Source organism: Lepidothrix coronata, unplaced genomic scaffold (genome assembly GCF_001604755.1).
Source record: "Lepidothrix coronata isolate B3197 unplaced genomic scaffold, Lepidothrix_coronata-1.0 Scaffold98, whole genome shotgun sequence".
Classification (NCBI taxonomy): domain Eukaryota; kingdom Metazoa; phylum Chordata; class Aves; order Passeriformes; family Pipridae; genus Lepidothrix; species Lepidothrix coronata.
Window position 1 is genome coordinate 326,584 of NW_016690278.1, and position 19,081 is coordinate 345,664.

Here is a 19,081-nt window from a genome sequence, read left to right on the forward strand (position 1 = left end):
TCAGTCAAACCACTGGTTTTGAATTTCTATTTATAGTTCTGATTTCCAATATCCTAGAAATAATTTTTAAATAATCTATTTAATCTTACTGATGTTTGAAAATGTTCTGGTTTTTCAGCTTAAACTGATTAAAATCCTCTATCTAAATGAAAGTTTTAACACACATTAAGACAAAAAGATCACGTTTCTATAAAGTACTTCTTTAGTTAAAACACATCTAGTGCCAAAGAGGATTACGAAAACACAAAATAAAGTTCCCTGATAAGGACTCACAGAGTTGAAGAAACTAAAAGCTTTTCTGCCTTTTACCTCTGAGAATTCTAGAAAGCTTGCACAGCAGGTTTAAGTACACAGTTTAACAAAACTGAATCAGTTATGGTGTGCCAACACTCAAAAGATAAACAACTATTCCACTTTACATAATAGTGCTTTTGGAAGAAATATCCCATGTTGCCTCCCACCACCCCCACACTGAATTGCTGCTAGTACAGGTATGAAATGAATCATTAAAAATTACACAGATGAAAGAATATAGTTTTCCATTGTACTTTTCTTCAGTTGTCCTCCATTTTTCATCACTTGAAACTTTCTTTTATCTTTATGTTAAAGAAGTATGTGCAAACTGACCTCCAGAAAAGGTCATGCCACAACTTACCTTCTTGGAGGCCTGGCACAAGTTTGTAAACAATATCTTGCATTGTTCTGTCATGACTAGCAAGAAGAAAAACAAAATCAAAAGCTTAAGTCAACTTTCTTGATTCAAAACATTTCTCTTTAAGAAGTTTAAGGTAAATTCACCTAAGACGAATTTCACTTCTCAAATCAAGACTTCTATCAAACCAGAAAGGACAGTAACATAAAATAAATTATGAAAAAGTACAGTCTAAGACAAAAACCAAATGGAAGTTTGAGAAAGAATAGTCTGTGGAGGAAATCAACCCATGGGATATGACCCCCAACATCAAGACAAGTATGTCACTAATAATCTAAAAATTCTTAGACAACTTTGAGGTAAACTCATTTTTATTACAAAAGAACCAAGGATAGCCTATTTCTCACCCTTATAGACTCATCTCTACTAGGCTTCTCTAAAATGCAAGAGAACAGTTGACAGAAAAAGACCACGACAATTAAATTTTACTTTGCTCTTAAAAGACAGCATTGTGACTGTGAGAAACATTGTGTAGCTAAGTAGCCTGTACAGGTAGTGTGGCTCAAATGAAAAAAAGATAATGATCCCACTGAAACTCGGGCAGTGGGACCAGTTAAGATTCTACACTTTAATTCCCAGCTCATCTAGATAAAATTCTGTTCTAGTCTAAAATAAGTCACTGTCTGAAAGAAATTAAGTATTACCCTAAATTCCAATTAATAACTTACCCTAAACTCCAATTAGTAACTATTATCAGAAGCATTTCAAGTGTCTGTCTTGGCTGCTGCAATGTCATTACCCCAAAGAGTTTGCAATATCAAACTCTGAGTCTGACTTAAACAGAAGAGGCTTACGAGAGCAGTCTCAGGCTTCTCGTCCCCTGACATGAGCACTTCAAAGCAGTGGAGATCAATGAACAAGTAAAGGAATGATGGCAGATCAACACATTTACAACCAGTAATTATTTTAAGTAGCACTACAAGAAGAATCAAAATACCAATAGTTCTTAATTCACATCATTTCAACCAGCAGCAATCCCATTTGCACAGGCTGGGATTATTAAGTGCCACAAGTGCCACGTACGGATTGCAGACACATCACCAAAAGTGTTTCAACAAAAATAAGTAAATAAGACATCAGTAACAGATCAGAGGTGAGAATCTGGGGGTTGGAACCAGATGAACTAGATGATCTTTGGTAATCATTTTTTTTTACCTAGATGAACTATATGATCTTCAAGGTCCCTTACAACCCAATTTTATGATTCTATTTAACAGCATTAAGAAATGTGAAAAAGGAGATGCATTTGGTTTACCTATTTTCCAGACACAGGGAGATGAATAGAGGAGCTACATTTTAAGACAGCTTGTGAAACTCCTGTCAATTCTTTATTTAAAAGGATTCCATAAATATATCCAAAAGTAGTCTGGACAAAGCCTGTTTCAGTTTTGAAGGGGCAATATTTTACAACTAGTTCAAGCAGCACTTGAAGCGTATTCAACAACCAAGTAACAAATTTCTTTGCAGGTGTTCTCAATTTCATGCTGTTTCCTGATCCCTTTTTGCACAGGAAACAGGCAATGGTATATTCTTGTGGTATTACAGAAGACAAATGTTGTCTTACATGTAATTTATTCATTCTTGCCTATTTTCACCTACTTGTCCCTTTAATTATACACTCATACAAAATATTATCAGTGTATCATATAACACATTATCAGTGTACACCATTATTCTTCAGCTCCAGAGGCTCCTGAATGAGGATGAGCTTAAGCCATGTAAGTGTGTATAAAACACTGACAGTTTTCTGTGAAGGTGCAACCCGACTCCCTTGCTATAAGCATTGCTTCAGAAATTGTTACAGAACTGAGAAAGGCACATGGGAAAATGCTACTAACAAATGCAAACTCTTTATAAAGGTAGATAAAACACTACTTGATATGCAATAGCTAATGCAAACATACTGCCACAACTATTTTCATCAGCAAGAGTTACTATACTGCAGTAAAATGAAAAGAAAGCACTCAAGGAAAAGAAAAACTAACAAAAAGACTTGGTAAAAAAAGAAGAAAACTGGTGAAAAATACTAAATTCGTATTAGAGATCAAAACAGAACAAAGGACAAGGTCATCCATTCTAGAGATTAATGCCACTGGTCTAGTATTTTTGCTGCCATACTGCTGCCTTAAACAATGCAGAAGGTTCTTGGAATGCACTGATGGTAACTTCCTTCTCCAAGCAATAGAGAAGCCAACAAGGAGAGATGTTACCCCGGACCTTGTTCTCACCAACACGGAGAGGCTGGTGGGGAATATGAAGCCTAAGGCCAGTGTGGGCTGCAGTGACCATGAAATGTTGGAGTTTGACAAATTTGGCCTTCTATGATGGGGTTACAGAGGTGGTGGATGAGGAAAGAGTGACATCATCTTCCTGGACTCGTGCAAAACATTTGACACTGTCCTGAATGACATCCTTGTCTTTACACTGCAGAGACATGGATTTGACAGATGGAGCATTTGGTGGATAAGGAATTGCCTGGATGGTCACACTCAAGAGAGCTATGATCAATGTCTCAAAATCCAAGAGAAGACCAGTGACAAGTGGTGTTCCTCAGGGTCAGTAATGCCACTGGTGCTGTTTAGCAAATTTGTCAGCAAAATGGACAGTGGGATCGAGTGCACCCTTAGCAAGTTTTCCAAAAACACCAAGTGCAGTGGAATGGTCAAGAACATTGGAGGGAAGGGATGCCATTCAGGCTTAGAAGGTGGGTCCATGTGAAGCTCATGAAGTTCAACAAGGTCAAGTGGCACCTGGGTGCTGGCAAACCCAAGGACAAATAGAGGCTGGGCAGAGAATGGATTGAGAACAGGCCTGAGGACAAGGACTTGGGGGTGCTGGCGGATGAGAAACTCATCCTGACCCAACAGTGTGGGCTTCCAGTCCACAAAGCCTACTGCATCCTGGGCTGTATCAAAAAAAATGTGGCCAGCAGGTCGAAGGAGGTGATTCTGCCCCTCTCCTCTCACGAGACCCTACCTTGGAGTTCTGCATTCAGCTGTGGGGCCCTCGGAATACAAAGGACGTGGGCCTGTTGGAGCGAGTCCAGAGCAGGGTCATGAAAATGATGAGAGGGATGGACCTCCTCTCCTGTGAAGACAAGCTGAGAGAGCTGGGGATTACAGAGCTGGACAAAGAAGGTTCCAGGGAGAACTTAGAGCAGCCTTTGAGTACCTGAATGGAGCCTACAAGAGAGCTGAAGAGGGACTTTTTACAAGGCCACATAGTGACAGGACAAGGGGGAATGGCTTTAAACTGAAAGAGGGCAGGTGTAGATTAGATAATAAATAGAAATTCTTCACCATGAGAGTGTGAGCCACTGGAATAGGTTACAGAGAGAAGCTGTGGATGCCCCACCCCTGGAAGTGTTCAGCCCAGGCTCTATGGAACTCTGAGTAACCTGCTCTAGAAGAAGGTGTCCCTGCCCATGGCAGGGAACTACATGACTTCTAAAGCCCCTTCCAATCTGACCCGTTCTATGATGATTTTATGATATTCTTACCTGTTCCTATGACCTAAACAGACCTTTGAAAGATTAACTGAATGACAGTGATGGAAATTATTTCTCTCATTACTGTGAGACACTGAAAAGCGCTGTTCAACTAAGAATAATTATTGAGGATTTTGTAAAAGTGTAATTTCTACAAATGTTTCATACATGTAACTTTTACAACCCAAGCATACAAAATGTGGAACGACTAAATCTTATTAAAATCACACAGAAATTAAACAGTGAAGTGCATACTTTGCTTGTTTTTAACTCTAGAAGAAGCTGCCATGCTAAGGAGTTGCAAATTCATAGCAAAGTTTGATCCTGTATCTCATCAATCACCTTCAAACTTCCTTTTAAATGTTTAATATGATCATAAGCAAGAAAGAAAATCTGGGAAAATCTGTATTAAAGGGGATGAACCAGTTTAGAGTGAAACTACTTGCCCTTCTGCTTTTATACTTACCCAATATACTGTAACGGGTGGCTCTGATGTATAACAATTCTACAGGTTGGACAAGTGTTGTTTTCCTCCAAATATTTCACTAGGCAGCTTCTACAGACTGATAACAAAGACATTCACAATTAAAAAGTAATAAAAGTAGCATAATAAAAGTTTGTTTTTCTAAAGTCACAGAAATGCACCTTACTGAAATCTACACAAAGCTCATTTTTTTCCCACCGTATATGCATGACGTTTAATCATGCAGAATACAGTTTTCATTATCTTTCATTAATTTTTTTTCATACAGGAAACTAGAATTAAGGCATTCGTGCCTATACAAAACCTTCCTAATACAGCACATAACGTAAGATCCCACCCTTAAAATTTACTAGAGCAATTTCTAGCAGCTCAACATTCAGTTTGCATGGCCAACATTACAGGAACTGTACACCATTAAGATACTAAGTATATTTGCTTTAACCAAGGCCACATATGGAACAAACGTGTGGTGGCAATGAACCCGATGCAAAAAAGGATATTCCAAAGCTGAGTACTTTTTAAGAGAACGGAAAACTTTCAGAAAATGGATAACCAGGTGTTATTTTACTCCTAACTTTCACAGAGTACACTACAGCTAAGCTTCCACCAGAAGAAAAAAAAAATTACATTCACAGACCTTCAGTATTAGTAAAATGCCTGGGAAGGAGCTGCCAAAGTAGACATTTGTTATAAACCTGCATGCTTCCAGAACTGTTTCCATATGCATACATGCAATCACACATAACTCTTTCACAGGGAACTATCTACACTCCACTCTCCTCTGTCCTGCCCAAAAACAGTACCCATAAAATACACTACTACATGATAACCCGACTCACTTGAGGTTACAACTCGTAAGTTAGAGGGGAAAAAAATCCCAGAGGAATAGCTTTTTCTTGAAGAGCAGCAGCTCATGTAGTCTTGATATTAATGCACTTATCACATAAAATGAAAGAACTTCTGTAGCTACAGTGCCACCTACCTCCCAAACAAGATAACAGCACAACTAAATAACACCTATTAATACCAAAAAAAAAAAAAAAAAAAAAAAAACCAAAAAAAAAAAAAAAAAGTAACAGCAAATGAAGCATTTTAAGTTTGCATTGTGCTTTGTATTTACACACCTGGGATGGCAGCACTGCGGCTGGCAGAGGTCTGACAAAGCCTCATAGATTTGCACACTACACACAGATCCTGCAGAGCAGTTTGTTCCAGTGGAGTGCCAAAGCAGGAGATCCGTTCGCAAAAGCGAAGCCAAACCTCAGTCTTACCAAGTTGATGAAAGCAGAATCTGACAGTGGAAGCAGGGACAGATATTCTGGAAAGAGTATGGGGATGTTGCTGGCTTGTGCACGAATGGGGTCAGGAAGGCCAAATCACAGCTGAAGATGAATTTGGCAAGGGACATGAGGAGTAAGAAGGCTTCCATAGGTACGTCCGTCAGAAAAACAAGGTCAAAGAATGTGTGGTTCCCAGATAAACATGACTGGTAAATCAGTAACAATGGATGAGGAGAAGGCTGAGGTACTCAACTGTTTTGCCTCACTCTTCCCTGGTAACCTCTCTTCCCACACCTCTTGCATGGATGGGGGAGTAAAGTCCCTTCCACTGTAAGGGAAGATCAGGTTCGTGAACACCTGAGGAGCCTGAATACAGATAAATCTACGGGACCTTATGAGATGTCTCCCAGAGTCTTGAGGGAGCTGGCTGATGTAGTTGCCAAGCCACTCACAGTGACAGTCATGACGGAGATAGTCAGGTGAAGTCCCTGGTGACTCAGAAAAGGGAAACAGTGCACCCATTTTTAGGAAGTAGTAGAAAGGAAGGACGACCTGGGAAACTACCAGCCTGTCAGCCTCACCTCTGAGCCTGAGAAGATCATAGGACACATCCTCCTAGAAGCACTGCTAAGGTACAGAGAGGGCAGGGGAAGTGCTTTGGGACAGCCAGCACGGCTTCACCAAGAGCAAGTCCTGCCTGGTCAACCTGGAGGCCTTCTATGATGGAGTTACTGCATCAGTGGACAAGGGAAGAACTACAAATGTCATCTATCTGGACTTCTGAAGTGACCCTTGACAAGGTCCTCCACAATATCCTTCTCTTTAAATCAGAGAGACAGGAATTTAATGAATGAATTATTCAGTGGATAAGGAATTGGCCGAATTCAGTTTTAAGAAATTTGGCCCTGTCCATCCAGAGGACTGGCCTTGGTCCTCCAAATGAGTCTCTCCAAGGGACTCAAGAACTTCATTTGCTACTGAAGAGACTCTGAATGGCTAAAGGTCAAAACATCAGAGAAAAATGAAAAAGGAAAGAAAACCGTGCAGTTCTGAGTAGAACAGAATGAAAATCTCAGATTGGTGTAACTCTGAAGAGAGCTCACTATCTCAACAGGCACGGAAATTTCATGATAGATTTTGGAAGGCTGCTTTTCCAGGAACATATATTATTAGCATCACCATGCACAACACAAACAGAGCCAATATGTATGAAGTTTTTTTACATAGACAGGGCTGTGTGCCTTTCTCACAAAACTGTAATTCTACAGGACACACAGTGAAACACTATTCAGAAAATATCGACTGTCAAAATAAGAGAGGCACAAGCCAAAAAAAAACCCAAAAAGCAGCAGCAGAAGGTAGTAAGGTGCATGCCCTGGTTTTGGAAGCAAGCAGTGTAGCACTGTGGATTAATCTACAAATTTCTTCCATAAGCAAATGTAAGAAATGGTGCAGATGATGTCAGCTGAGGGGTATTTATAGCATTTTGGTTTATTTCAAAGAACAATGAAAAATGACCCCCTAGCTCTGTGTCAGCCATGTTAACTTGTTATAATACTGGTTTTGTATGTAATCTTCTTAATAGCAGCAGTAAAGAAATTCTGGCAAAACCAATCTAGTTTTAAACTAAACTAGTTTTCCAGTTTAATCTAGAAAACAACACTGTGGAAATTAGGATGTGAAACAAATGCAGAAGGGACACAACACACTGATTGCTGCATCCAGCTCTGGGGCTTCCATCATAAGGAAGGATATGGACCTCTTGGAGCAAGTCCAGAGGAGGGCCATAAAGTTGATCACAGAGATGGAGCACCTCTCCTAAAAGACAAGCTGAGAGAGCTGGGGTTGTTCAGCCTGGACAACAGAAGCCTCTGGAAGCAGCCTTCCAACACCTGAAGGGGGGTTACAAGAGAGCTGGAGAGGGATGTTTTACACAGACATGTTCTGATAGGATAAGTAGGAATGGCTCTAAATTGAAGGAGGATAGATATTAGAAAGACATTTTCACTGTGAGGGTAGTGAGGCACTGGAACAGGCTGCCAAAATAAGCTGTGGATGTCTCATCCCTGGAAGCATTCAAGGCCAGGTTAGATAGACTTTGAGCAACATGATCCAGTAGGTTGGAATAAGTTTCAAGAACCTTTCTTTGGTTCTTGGAATCATAGAATGAACCATTCTATGATCCTATGACCCCATAAGGACACCCAAACCAACACGAAATGTGACAAGAACAACGAACTCATTAAAGCTGATGAACAGAGCTTCTAAATGGAATATAATAAAAAATGTAATCATTGACCAATCACGAGCACTGTATTTCCCCTTTTTTAGACATATTAGGTGAAGAATAAGTCTACTGAAACTTTTCATTTTATGATGAAGACACTGTCACCAAATAATTCCCTTCCAAGAAAATTTAGCACTGTAAGTCATTCAGACAATTCAACAACATATCAGCTTTGTGACAGAGTAATTTTAAAACATGAGATGCTCTGCAAGCCTCTAGGCCATAGGTCACTGACATGAAATCAGAAATTTACAAAGTAACCTAACAACAAACACCTATCCTATCCCAAGCTTATTTCTAGGGTACAACACAAAATACTATTCTTTATCCAGAAACTATGGCTGCTTTCTGCAGAGGAACAGGGGATTAAGAGACACTGTGAAGGCTCCAGGCAGAGAACACATGCTATGTCAACTGTGACAGAAAAGTAGGTATTCCACATTCCTTTAGCAGGAAGACAGACTGCATTCGTAAATGCTTACATTACCACTAATTGTGTATGGCTTCAAGTTTGTGCAATACAGCTTTAATGTTCCCTTCATTTGCTTTGATAAAGAAGCAAATAATCTGTTAAAGAAAAGCAGTGTCTAGCAAAGCACAAACTATTCTGGATGATGCACAATAGATTTTTTAAATTTCAACTCAAAAGCACTACAACATGTTCCATATCAAGTTAAAAAAAAAAAAAGCAAACTTAAATTAATTATACTTCTACTCACAAGTATGTAAGCATTCTGTTACAGTAGTAGCATCAATCAGGTATCCATTGCACAGACGACAGGTTATATGGGCATTAATGTCCCAAAGCTTAATCTTTCTTGTTAGCATCTTTGGTGCCTGCAGAAAAGACACATCATAAAGTAACACAGTTGTAGTGACAAGGCAAAAGTTACTTAAGAATAAACAATCAGCTAGCATTAACCCTAAAGCTTTTATACAACTTTACACTCCTGTAACTTACGTGCGTGTGCACATACACGCACACAATGACAGCACTAACTTTTATGTCACTTCACAGAAATGAAACAATGTAAAACCCACGCTATTTTGCAGGTCAGTATTTCAACAGCATAGAAGATGGTGCTATTGATAAGTTCCTTTACCAACCAAGAGACCTGGATTTAAGGTGAAACCCTATAATTCTTAAGTAACTTAAGTCATCACGTTCAGTCTTGTAACAGTGAAAAACTCACAAAAACATGGAGAGAGAAAATCCTCAAAGCAATTTCAGAATCAAAAGTGTTTTGACAACTGAAAAGTCAAAATAACTAGGTCTGATTTGGCATATTATATTTAACCACACTTTAAAGTGTTTGCCTTGTGTCAGTATGGTTAGACCACAATTTTGAATCTGTCTCTCAATAATGGATCTGAAAAGTTAACCTTTTGAAATTCCTTTATTTAAACACAAGTAAATTAAAAGTTACATTGCAGATTAAAATAATTTCATTGGCAGAGCTGCAGTTTATTGTACTAAGAAACTGGAATTAGACAGTTTTCATTTCTTTTGAGCGTGGGATGGCATAATCACCTTCAAAAGGAAGAAATATCAGACATTAAAAATGAAACAGCTCATTTAACTTTTTTTGCAGCAATTTCAATTGCTTATTGAGAAAAAACCACATAAAGCCCATGTCTTGACAAATAAACTCTTATCTTTTAAACACAGCTATGTTTTTTAAAATATGCTGAACATTGTACTGTTACTAGAATGTTGGCAGCATTCTAGTTAATTAACAGAGCAGGCTAAACTTGCTTACAAGCTACTATCTCTGGTTCCCACACTGCAGAATTCACCAAATTACACTGTTTTCCATTAAACTGATTTTACTGTCCCTGAGTCACAAATACTGGTTTTCATCTAGCTTAGTTTGGAAAACATTTCAGAATTCAAATGGTAACACATGTTCCCAAAATTTCACATAGAAATATTGTAACAAGATTGTTTGATCTTTGTCATCTTCATTTTCTATGTTCAATGAAGTGGTACTAAGCAAAAAGAACTATCAAAAGGCAAACTTCCACACCAATCCGCTGAAAAGTACCTTATATTCCACTATAAACTATGGGAAAGCATATCCAACACCCACACGTTCAAATCTGCATTGTCCTATACAAAAAAAGACTAGGAAGACTTCCAGTTCTCATGGCTAAGAACAAGTGATGGGGGAAAAAAAAAAATCAAACTTATTTTACGGTATTTGAGATTTATTTATTAAGCTAGTGACTAGTCATTACAGAAGAATGAAAGAGCAGCATGGTTTTGCAGTATACAAAATAGGTCAGGATTTATGCTTGGAAACTGAATTACTTCTCTAAATTGTATTCTACAGATTTATTTCTAACCATCTGAAAACCAGACACATATTAAATCCTTGCAAGTTAGTGCATGAGGTCACCAGGTAAAAGCTACTGGACGAGGCAGGTACCTTCCTGTGGCACAGATGAAGAGCCTTCAACATCACTCTTTAAAAACAGTTCTGGAGATGGCTTAAAACCACCAGTTAAATAGAAAGTCAGCAACATTAGAAAACACAATCCATGACAAGCAAATGAGAAATTAACCTCCACGGATACTTAAAAAGGCTGTGTTAATACAACTCTAGTTACTTCTGTAGGCACGAACTCAGAAGAAAATGTTCAGGATCACAACAGACTGAATCCAAACACTAAGGCAGAAGAGCCAAAGATACTACAGTGAAATGTGAAACAGGGAAATTATTTATTTTCTAGAAAAAGCATGACAATTTTTCCTCATTATAGTAGACACAAGCACTGCCACTAGAACAACCATCAACAAATAAAAACCAGTTCAGATGGGGTATGATATTATGAGAACAGTGAATGAACCACACGATGAAAAAGATAAAAATAATACAAAATAGTAATAAACCCCATTGTGCTAGAAAAAAAGCTAGCAAGGATAATACACATTTCACCAACTGAATGGGATTTTTCCAGTACATTTTGGTACTGAAAAAATTAATGTCTTCTAGAACACCTAGAGCAAGACTGTCAAATCAACCTTATGAAAATGTCATACACCTTTCAAAAAGGACAGAAAAGCCCTTTCCTTATATGTTTAAAGAACTGAAGATGAGAACTGTTGGAAGAAGCAAGACAAAGGGAACAGGTTTTTCCAGAGCAGAAGACACTACAGTTTCAAAACATGATAAAACCTACAGTAGGAGATTTCTCCAGAAGCTTGTCCCACACTACTGTGTTGCAGCTGCTAAAACATGAGAAGGATCTCTTCTCTGCTCATGCAGAGGTCCAACATGGTAGCTTCAACACAGCTTGAATCTCCAACAAGCAATTCAACTTTTTAAGGTCTGTAAGCAAACTGTCAGTGTCAGACTTTGTTTTAGCCTGCATCTTGTGCAATTGTGACCCATGCCCTTTAGTCTTAAGAAAAAGAAGACAATTAGAATGTCTCACTTGCTTTTCCAAACAGTTACCTGTTACAACAGGACTTGTTAAAAATTAAAAAATTTTAAAAAATGAAACTTAAAAAAAACCCCAAATCAGACCAGTTCGTATGTATACAGAAAGGCAGAGATAAGCTCACAATAAACTGGTGTATTACCAAGATGTCTGTTCAGTTAGACAGTATATTTAAATACTCATACTTTGCAGAAAACTTGTTGCTTTCCAGAGGGGGAAACACAAAAAAATTTTTAGCAGAACTAATGAAATATATAAAGAAAGAATAGAAAAACTAATGTTACAGCCTCATATAAGAAATTAAATTCATTAATCACAGCAACAAATTGAAACCATAAAGTAATTCCACATTATGCAAAGTAATTCCACATTTATCACCTGCCCGTTCTGTATCACTTCAGAGGAAATGGAACGTAATTGCAAATTTCACCACCGACTATTTTTTTTCTCATTATTATTGCATTTGAAAATTATACGCAGTCATACCACGAAATGCAAAGCTAAGCTACCATTCACAACGCTTAAGAAGAAACCCTCCATGTGGGTAGATGGCTCATACAGGATGTCTTTCATGTTCCTGTCTGGACCAGACCAACTATCTGCCCAGATATTCTATTTGAACCACATATCTGCTCTTGGGAAGGAGTCCCAACATTCCCATGTTCCTACAACCTACTGCCAAACAAAAGTTAAATGCCACTTTTATCATATAAGACAGCCAAGTTCTTATCACCCCACCAAAAAAATCCCACACCAAACATTCATTTCAAGTACCCATGTACACTCTAAAGGACACTGCTGTAGGGGGAAAAAAACAGGGATTAGATCTGGAGATTAGAAGCAAGGAGAAGTCAAAAAAATTTCCAAGACATGAAAAAGTATATCATAAATGATATGTCAAGTCCTATTTCTATGTCATCTAAACTCCATCTTAACTGTTTTACAGACGTTATTTCAACATTATTAGTACAATAATGAATTAAAAAATATTTATTAAATATTTTTAGACTTTACATCAGTCCAATCACCCTGAAAATGTCAGTTGAAATACTTAGTTTATCAAACAAGCAACTAAAAACCTACTTACTTTTTTTTTAACTGCTGGCCTCCCAGGAATACGAGAAGACCTCTCTCTCGAGAAAAATCTCAGTATCCTTCAGACGTCTCAGCATCTGTTTTTGTTATTTAGGTAGCACTCTCAAGGAGCTACTTTTACTATATTAACATGTAATAACATAAAGAAAGAAAGAAAAGCATGTTTACCAGGTACTGGATTCCCCTGAACAACTGTGAATGAAGTGACATCCTTCTGCTTAGACTACTGACAGCTTCTGCACATGCAATTAATCCATATCAGTAATCTCATACAAATTAGAACAAAACAGCAAGACTACACAACATCCAAAACATCAAGTTTGACTAAGAACCACCCAACCTACTTTCCTGTTTTCTAGACAAATACACATCTCCCTTAAACACTTTCCCTTTGAAAACGGGAATGAGATTTTTTTCAAATCTGAACTCCAGGTGGTCTCCACAGAACTCATCTTCCCATTTTTCAAGTAGTGATATGCTGAAAAGAAAGCTAAAAATGAATGCATAAGCTTCCGAAACAAGTAATCTAACCCCAAACAGAAAAACAATAAAAGTCCAGAAGTCCACCTCTGAACACACATTCCCAAGCAACCTTGTAGCTTAAGAGCATGAACTGTTCAGGCGTATGGATAAGGCCTCGAGCCACCTGGTCTGACCTCAGCTTACTCTGCTTTAACCAACTGGATTACATAGAATAACCTGAGTTGGAAGAGACCCACAAGGATCATCAAATCCAACTCCTGGCCCTGCACAGGACATCCCCAACAATCCCACCATGTGTCTGAGAGCATTGTCCAAATTCTTCTTGAACTCTGTCAGGCTTGGTGCCGTAACCACTTCCCTGGGGAGCCTGTTCCAGTGCTCAACCACCCTCTGGGTGAAGAACCTTTCCCCAGTATCTAACCTGAATGCCCCCTGACACGGTTTCATGCCTCAGGTCCTGCTGCTTGTTACCAGACATGATCTCCTGATGTCTTTTCCAACCAGAATTATTGTATGAACCTATAAACTTACTACACTATCACACTACCTCAGCCTATCCATGTCATATATAAGCTGAACTTGTACTATTTTGACTATCTCAGCTGTTGCCCAGTCATAATCACAGAGACATCAGATCAATGAAGTCAGTATGAGCTCAACATCTAAAATTGGTTGCTTTAAAAAGAAAACTCGCAGAATCAGGCTCATGTTAAAGTCACACACACATTAGCTTGAAGAAATAACAGGAGGAGACGGCAAGTTTACTTTTCCAAAGCACGAGCTCAGCTGATGTCTTCTTCCCCAAAAATTTTTTACAAAACCAAAACAAAAATGCATCCACAAATTGAGACTTCCTTTTTTACAGAGACTTTATAAACTCACTAGGCTGTGCAGGATTTAGCATGAATAGCAAGCCTCTAGAACAGCCTATTTGAACCTGCCATTAAACCTCCATGGCTGTTAGTGGACAACAGAAATGTCAGACCTTGATTTAGTTTTTAGAGAGTCAAAGCCAGGAAAGGAAAATCTGTATGACACAGAATCCCATGAGTTCTTCTAAACAGATTTACCTGCTCAAATAGTAAACTACAACAGCAAGCAATCTCCAACTTGTAAGAACTGCAGATAACTTTGAGACTTTAGAATCACTGACTGAACAGTGACATTTGATTAAAAAAAACTTAAGAGTCTTACTCTATATGTAGCCAACAAGTGAACATTTGAGCCAAAGCACAATCATTCTCCCTCAAAACAGGTTGTGGAATAGGAAGAAGTTGTTCCTCAATTCTATAATCACAAAACACTTCTCAACTCAACAAATGCTGCTTAAAAACGCCCAACCAACCGAAAAAAAAAAGCCCACCCCAAAAAAGACATACCACACCACAACAAAACATAGAAACCTGAGCCTCAACTGTTTTTAAAGAAAATGTAAAGTGCAAAAAAAGCATCCCATCAGCAGGTTACACAAATTCACAGGATGATGCCATGGATGTAATGGAGTAACCTCTCCAAGCTGCTCTAATCCAGCCTTGTACTCAAAGCAGGACCACATAAATCGAGTTACTGTGGACACACTCCCACTCCACTCAGAAAACCTTCAAGAAAGGAAACTCCACAGCCTCTCTGGGCAACCTGTTCCAGGGTCTGACCACCCTCATTGGCACAAATGCTCCTACTGTCTCATAGAAATGTCCTGCATTGCAACTTGGTACAATGCCTCTCATCCTACAAGAGTGCACCTCCAGGAACAGGGTAGCACCATCATCCTGATTTCCATCCACAGGCTGTCTTGAAAAGAGCAATAATAAAGTCTTCCCTGACTCTTAGCATCTCTTTCTTTAGGAGTTTGTAAATATTGCACAAAAACCAGTAACACCAAAATCTCAATCAATAGCTGAAGAGTCACTTTTAACCCAAGTTGTTAGCACTTCATCCTGGGAACTGTTTTTGAGTCAGAACAAAATGAATCAGCACTGTACTGCTCTTTAGAGAAGCTAGAACCCTTCTTAAGTGCCTAAAAAAGAATTAAGAGGTCCTGTTTAAAAAAAATAAATTAAAAGGGGAGCCTTTTCTAAGATCTGCCACTTAGGAACCCTGAAACGGATGGTAGACCTGGTAGAAGAATTCCATTTTGAAGAGACTGTTTTCTTAACAGCTGCCAAGCAACAAATTACTCAGAAACAATATACCAACAGTGGAGAGAGAAGAGGCAGTTTCCTTAAATGCTGGAACATGAAATCCCAAAAAACAACAGAAAATGTTCCAAACATTCAGTTAGTATGAAAAAAAAAATCATAATTTGCAAAAATATTAGTATTTCTTCATATTGGTTCCAGCTGACACTATTTTAAACCACACTGCTGGCATGGTGTCAGCTTCTTACTGTCTGCTGAGTCTTATATTACACTGAAGGGAAGTGGGTGAAGACAACTACAAAAGCATGTGGACTATATTCCCAATTAAAAAACAAGCGAACAAAAAAACCCACACACAGAGTCAGGAGAGGCTGGAAGGGATATGCACACGTCAGAAAGTCAACTCATTTTGTTCATGCTTCATCCACTTCATCCACTAAGGCAGTTATCAAGATTATCAAGCAAAAAGTAACGTATTACAGGTCTCTCTACTAAAATTGTGTCACCACTAAGACAACCCTGCATATCTCTGTACAAGCTTTCACCTTTCAGACAGATTTCAGCGCTGAAAACTATTATTCATGCAAGATTACAGAGAGGACCAGCAGAGGGACTCCTCAAAAGTATGGCCTTATCATTTATATAGACGCTAGTCTGGAATATTTTGGCCTACATGAGGCATACCTCTTAAAACAGCATTTCTTTTCAGAGTCTGCCATCCAGAGACCTGAAAAGACAGAAAAATAGTCTGAAAGTTAACATCCAAAATTCCTCAAAATACAGCTGCCACAAAGAAATACTTAGCTCACTAAATTCACCTAAAAGTATTTAGGTATCTATATTAATTTAAGGTAATGGTGGGGCAGAGGCACTTGTGAGCAAGAAAAGGGGGAAAAGACTGTCAAAATTAGATCCTCAGGGGAAAAAAAGGGAGAAAAGAGATATAGTCTCCTATGAAAGAACACACTTAGACAAGGAAAAATCACTCAAAAAACTAAGGAATCCTGTCACCATGTGATTGCAAAATGAAAAGAAATTACTTATCTTCACAAATGACAGGGAAAATAACTAACTAAATAAGCAGAAACTTTGAAGCACAACTTATGGACTAGACAGTGATTAGTCTGCAAGAAAAGAAAATATTTTGGATTGAAAATCCACAGCCAGGTGAGCAGTATTCTTAGTTTTCAAGCTATTTTTGCAAGTAATCTGCTCTTTGTACCTTAATCTTCAAAAAATACTTTCAAGGAAATAATTCGTGTTTCCAGAATCTCTAGACATTTTCCAGAATAAAATTATATTTTTAAAAAATTAGGTAAAAAGAACACCTTCATCCCCTGGCTAAAGGTGACACAATCTCACATGAATAGGTAAGTTTGACAGAAGAAGAAATTTTTCTTATTGATTCCATACAGGGAACGTTCGGATGTTACAGAAACAGGTAAAGAGTACTACCAGTTTCATCTTCCTGCTCCAAAAAATCAAAGGTATATCCCGTAGTTACTGATTTTGCTGTTATACTGCTAATGGAATTATAAATACAATGACACAACAAGATACTAATGACAGCACTAGACAAGAACTTCAGAACAAGTAAAAATCTCTTAGCAACTCCACTGTGAATTCAAATAAATAAATTTCTATTAACTGAAAGCGGTGCAGAGTTGCACAGGATGCTCTTTTGTTGGAACCCACAAAAAAAAAAATCCTCATTGAGGATGGAAAGCCTCGCATACAGACAGTAGAATAAACTCCATAAGGCATTTTTGCAGCAAAATGTGGAGATCAGAGCAGTCAGTGACACTGCTTCTGAAGAAACCAACTCAGAGGCTTATCCCTGTTCCAAGAACACATCGCAGCAAAAATTCGAGCAATAGTCTTCCAAAAGGAATTGTCTCCCCTCACTGCTACTTGAAGAGGACAAGGCTACACTTCGATTAATCTGGAAGAAGAAACCGGCACTCAATTTGTGAGGAAAAAAAACCTAAACCAGTTGGTCCTAAATCATCACCATATTCTTCATACTCTGGTTACAGCAGGACAGTGATGCACTAAAAAAGCTAAAGACAGGCAAATTCAGTTCATTTTTGTATACAGATGGTTGATGGAGACTGGGCAAGTAGATCGTTCTACTGATCCTGATCCACACTTGCTACTGTGCACACTAACAGAATTGAGTACTAATATTTTCTTTAAAGGATTGCTCAAGTGCTGTGACTGCTCTTGACAACTCGTCAGATTACCAGCCACTTAGAAAAGAAAACAGTGACTTCAAACACATTAGCAATGAGAACATTGCCCTGGGTTTAGGAAAATGCAATACCAGAAGTAATCTGTCTTTCAGACTGAGTTTTAAAATATTGTTCACTCCCACAAAACTCTTTTATGCTGTGTTTGCAAAGCACTGCTTAATAAAAGAAACTACTAGAAACAAACCTTTCTGTTGAGCAGAAAGAAATAGATTAAAGATTAAATTTGGTCTAGCAAGCCAAGTTGTGAGTGTATGTACAGCCTTTTATGACTTAATACAACAGCATAATTACATTCTTTTAGTATCCTGCCAGCAATTTTTCACATCTCAATGGAGTTGTTTTTTTTCATTCCTGGTAATGTATTAACACCACCAGATGGCATCAGTATCCTAACTTCAGTAAAGCAGGTATGTATCTTAATAACTGAAAACACACAAAAAAAGAAATGGAAAACACACATTCACCAGCAGTGTTGCCCATAGAGATTCCCACATCCCACGATGTCCCTGGCAGCCAGCCAGGCTCACTGGGTCACTCCAACAGCCAGCTCATCCCCTGGTCTGCCCCTTGCAGATGCACACACACCTGGCCACTTCACCTGTCCATGGAGGCTGGCTTGGCTGGCTCTTCAGTAATAACACTCGCTGTAATTTCTGCCACTGTGGACACACAGGCCTCTGTCCTACCCCCTGTCTGGCACTTGGTCTCACTCACTCCAGCCTCTGCAGTTACTGGCTGCCGAGAACAGTCCCTCCTGCATGCAGCCCCACTCCAGCTGCATAACAACCCAGACCCTTATTTGCTCCAGTTCCTGGCCCCATGGATGGATGGGCTCCAGTGACCTGAGGCCCCACTCCTGTTGATGGCTGTTCAGTCCGCTCGTGCCTGCCTCTCCAGCTGCTGGCACCCTGGGCCACCTGAGTCATGGTCTGACTCGCAGTTGTTTCCCCTCAGGCCCCCTGGTCCCAGACACACCTGCACACAGAACAGAGCACCCCTCACCCTCGAAGGAGCTAGAAAGGCGTTTAAGAAGGTAAAAGAGATGGCACAGATCATACACTAGGCATAGCCAGTTACATGTACTGACTAGCCAACTATCTACACATGCCTGACCTAAATCCCCTCACTCCTCTTTACCCACGTTTATTCCAGCCCAAGTTACCTGCCTGCCACAACTGGTGTGGTTAACAGCCTGACTTTTATGACCAATCATTCTCCACAGAATTTCTAGCCAGTTACAGCCCAATGTCAGTTCCTTCATAATCGCTATTTTAAAACACAGTTTTAAGTTGATTTCATTAAAGATCAGTGAATCATAGAATCATTAAGGTTGGAAAGGACCTTTAAGATCGCTGAGTCCAACCGTTTACCCTAACACTGCCAAGCCCACCACTAAACCATGTCACCAGCTGTCACGTT

The 19,081-nt window shown here is 38.9% G+C and overlaps 1 protein-coding gene across 4 annotated transcripts in view; it reads right to left on the reverse strand.

The window, feature by feature from the left end:
* PCGF3 (polycomb group ring finger 3) overlaps positions 1-19,081 on the reverse strand; it is a 53,972-nt gene that overhangs the window by 11,952 nt on the left and 22,939 nt on the right. The window contains exons 1-5 of one of the 4 annotated variants that reach the window (XM_017822508.1): positions 16,095-16,136; positions 12,782-12,909; positions 8,970-9,087; positions 4,666-4,762; positions 656-711 (exon numbers count right to left, since the gene is read on the reverse strand). In XM_017822508.1, the coding sequence (XP_017677997.1) occupies positions 656-711; positions 4,666-4,762; positions 8,970-9,078 (262 nt within the window). In that variant the 5' untranslated portion in view covers positions 9,079-9,087; positions 12,782-12,909; positions 16,095-16,136. Of the gene's footprint in view, positions 1-655; positions 712-4,665; positions 4,763-8,969; positions 9,088-12,781; positions 12,910-16,094; positions 16,138-19,081 lie in introns of those variants that run through there. The other 3 variants (XM_017822504.1, XM_017822505.1, XM_017822507.1) reach the window with 3 other exon arrangements.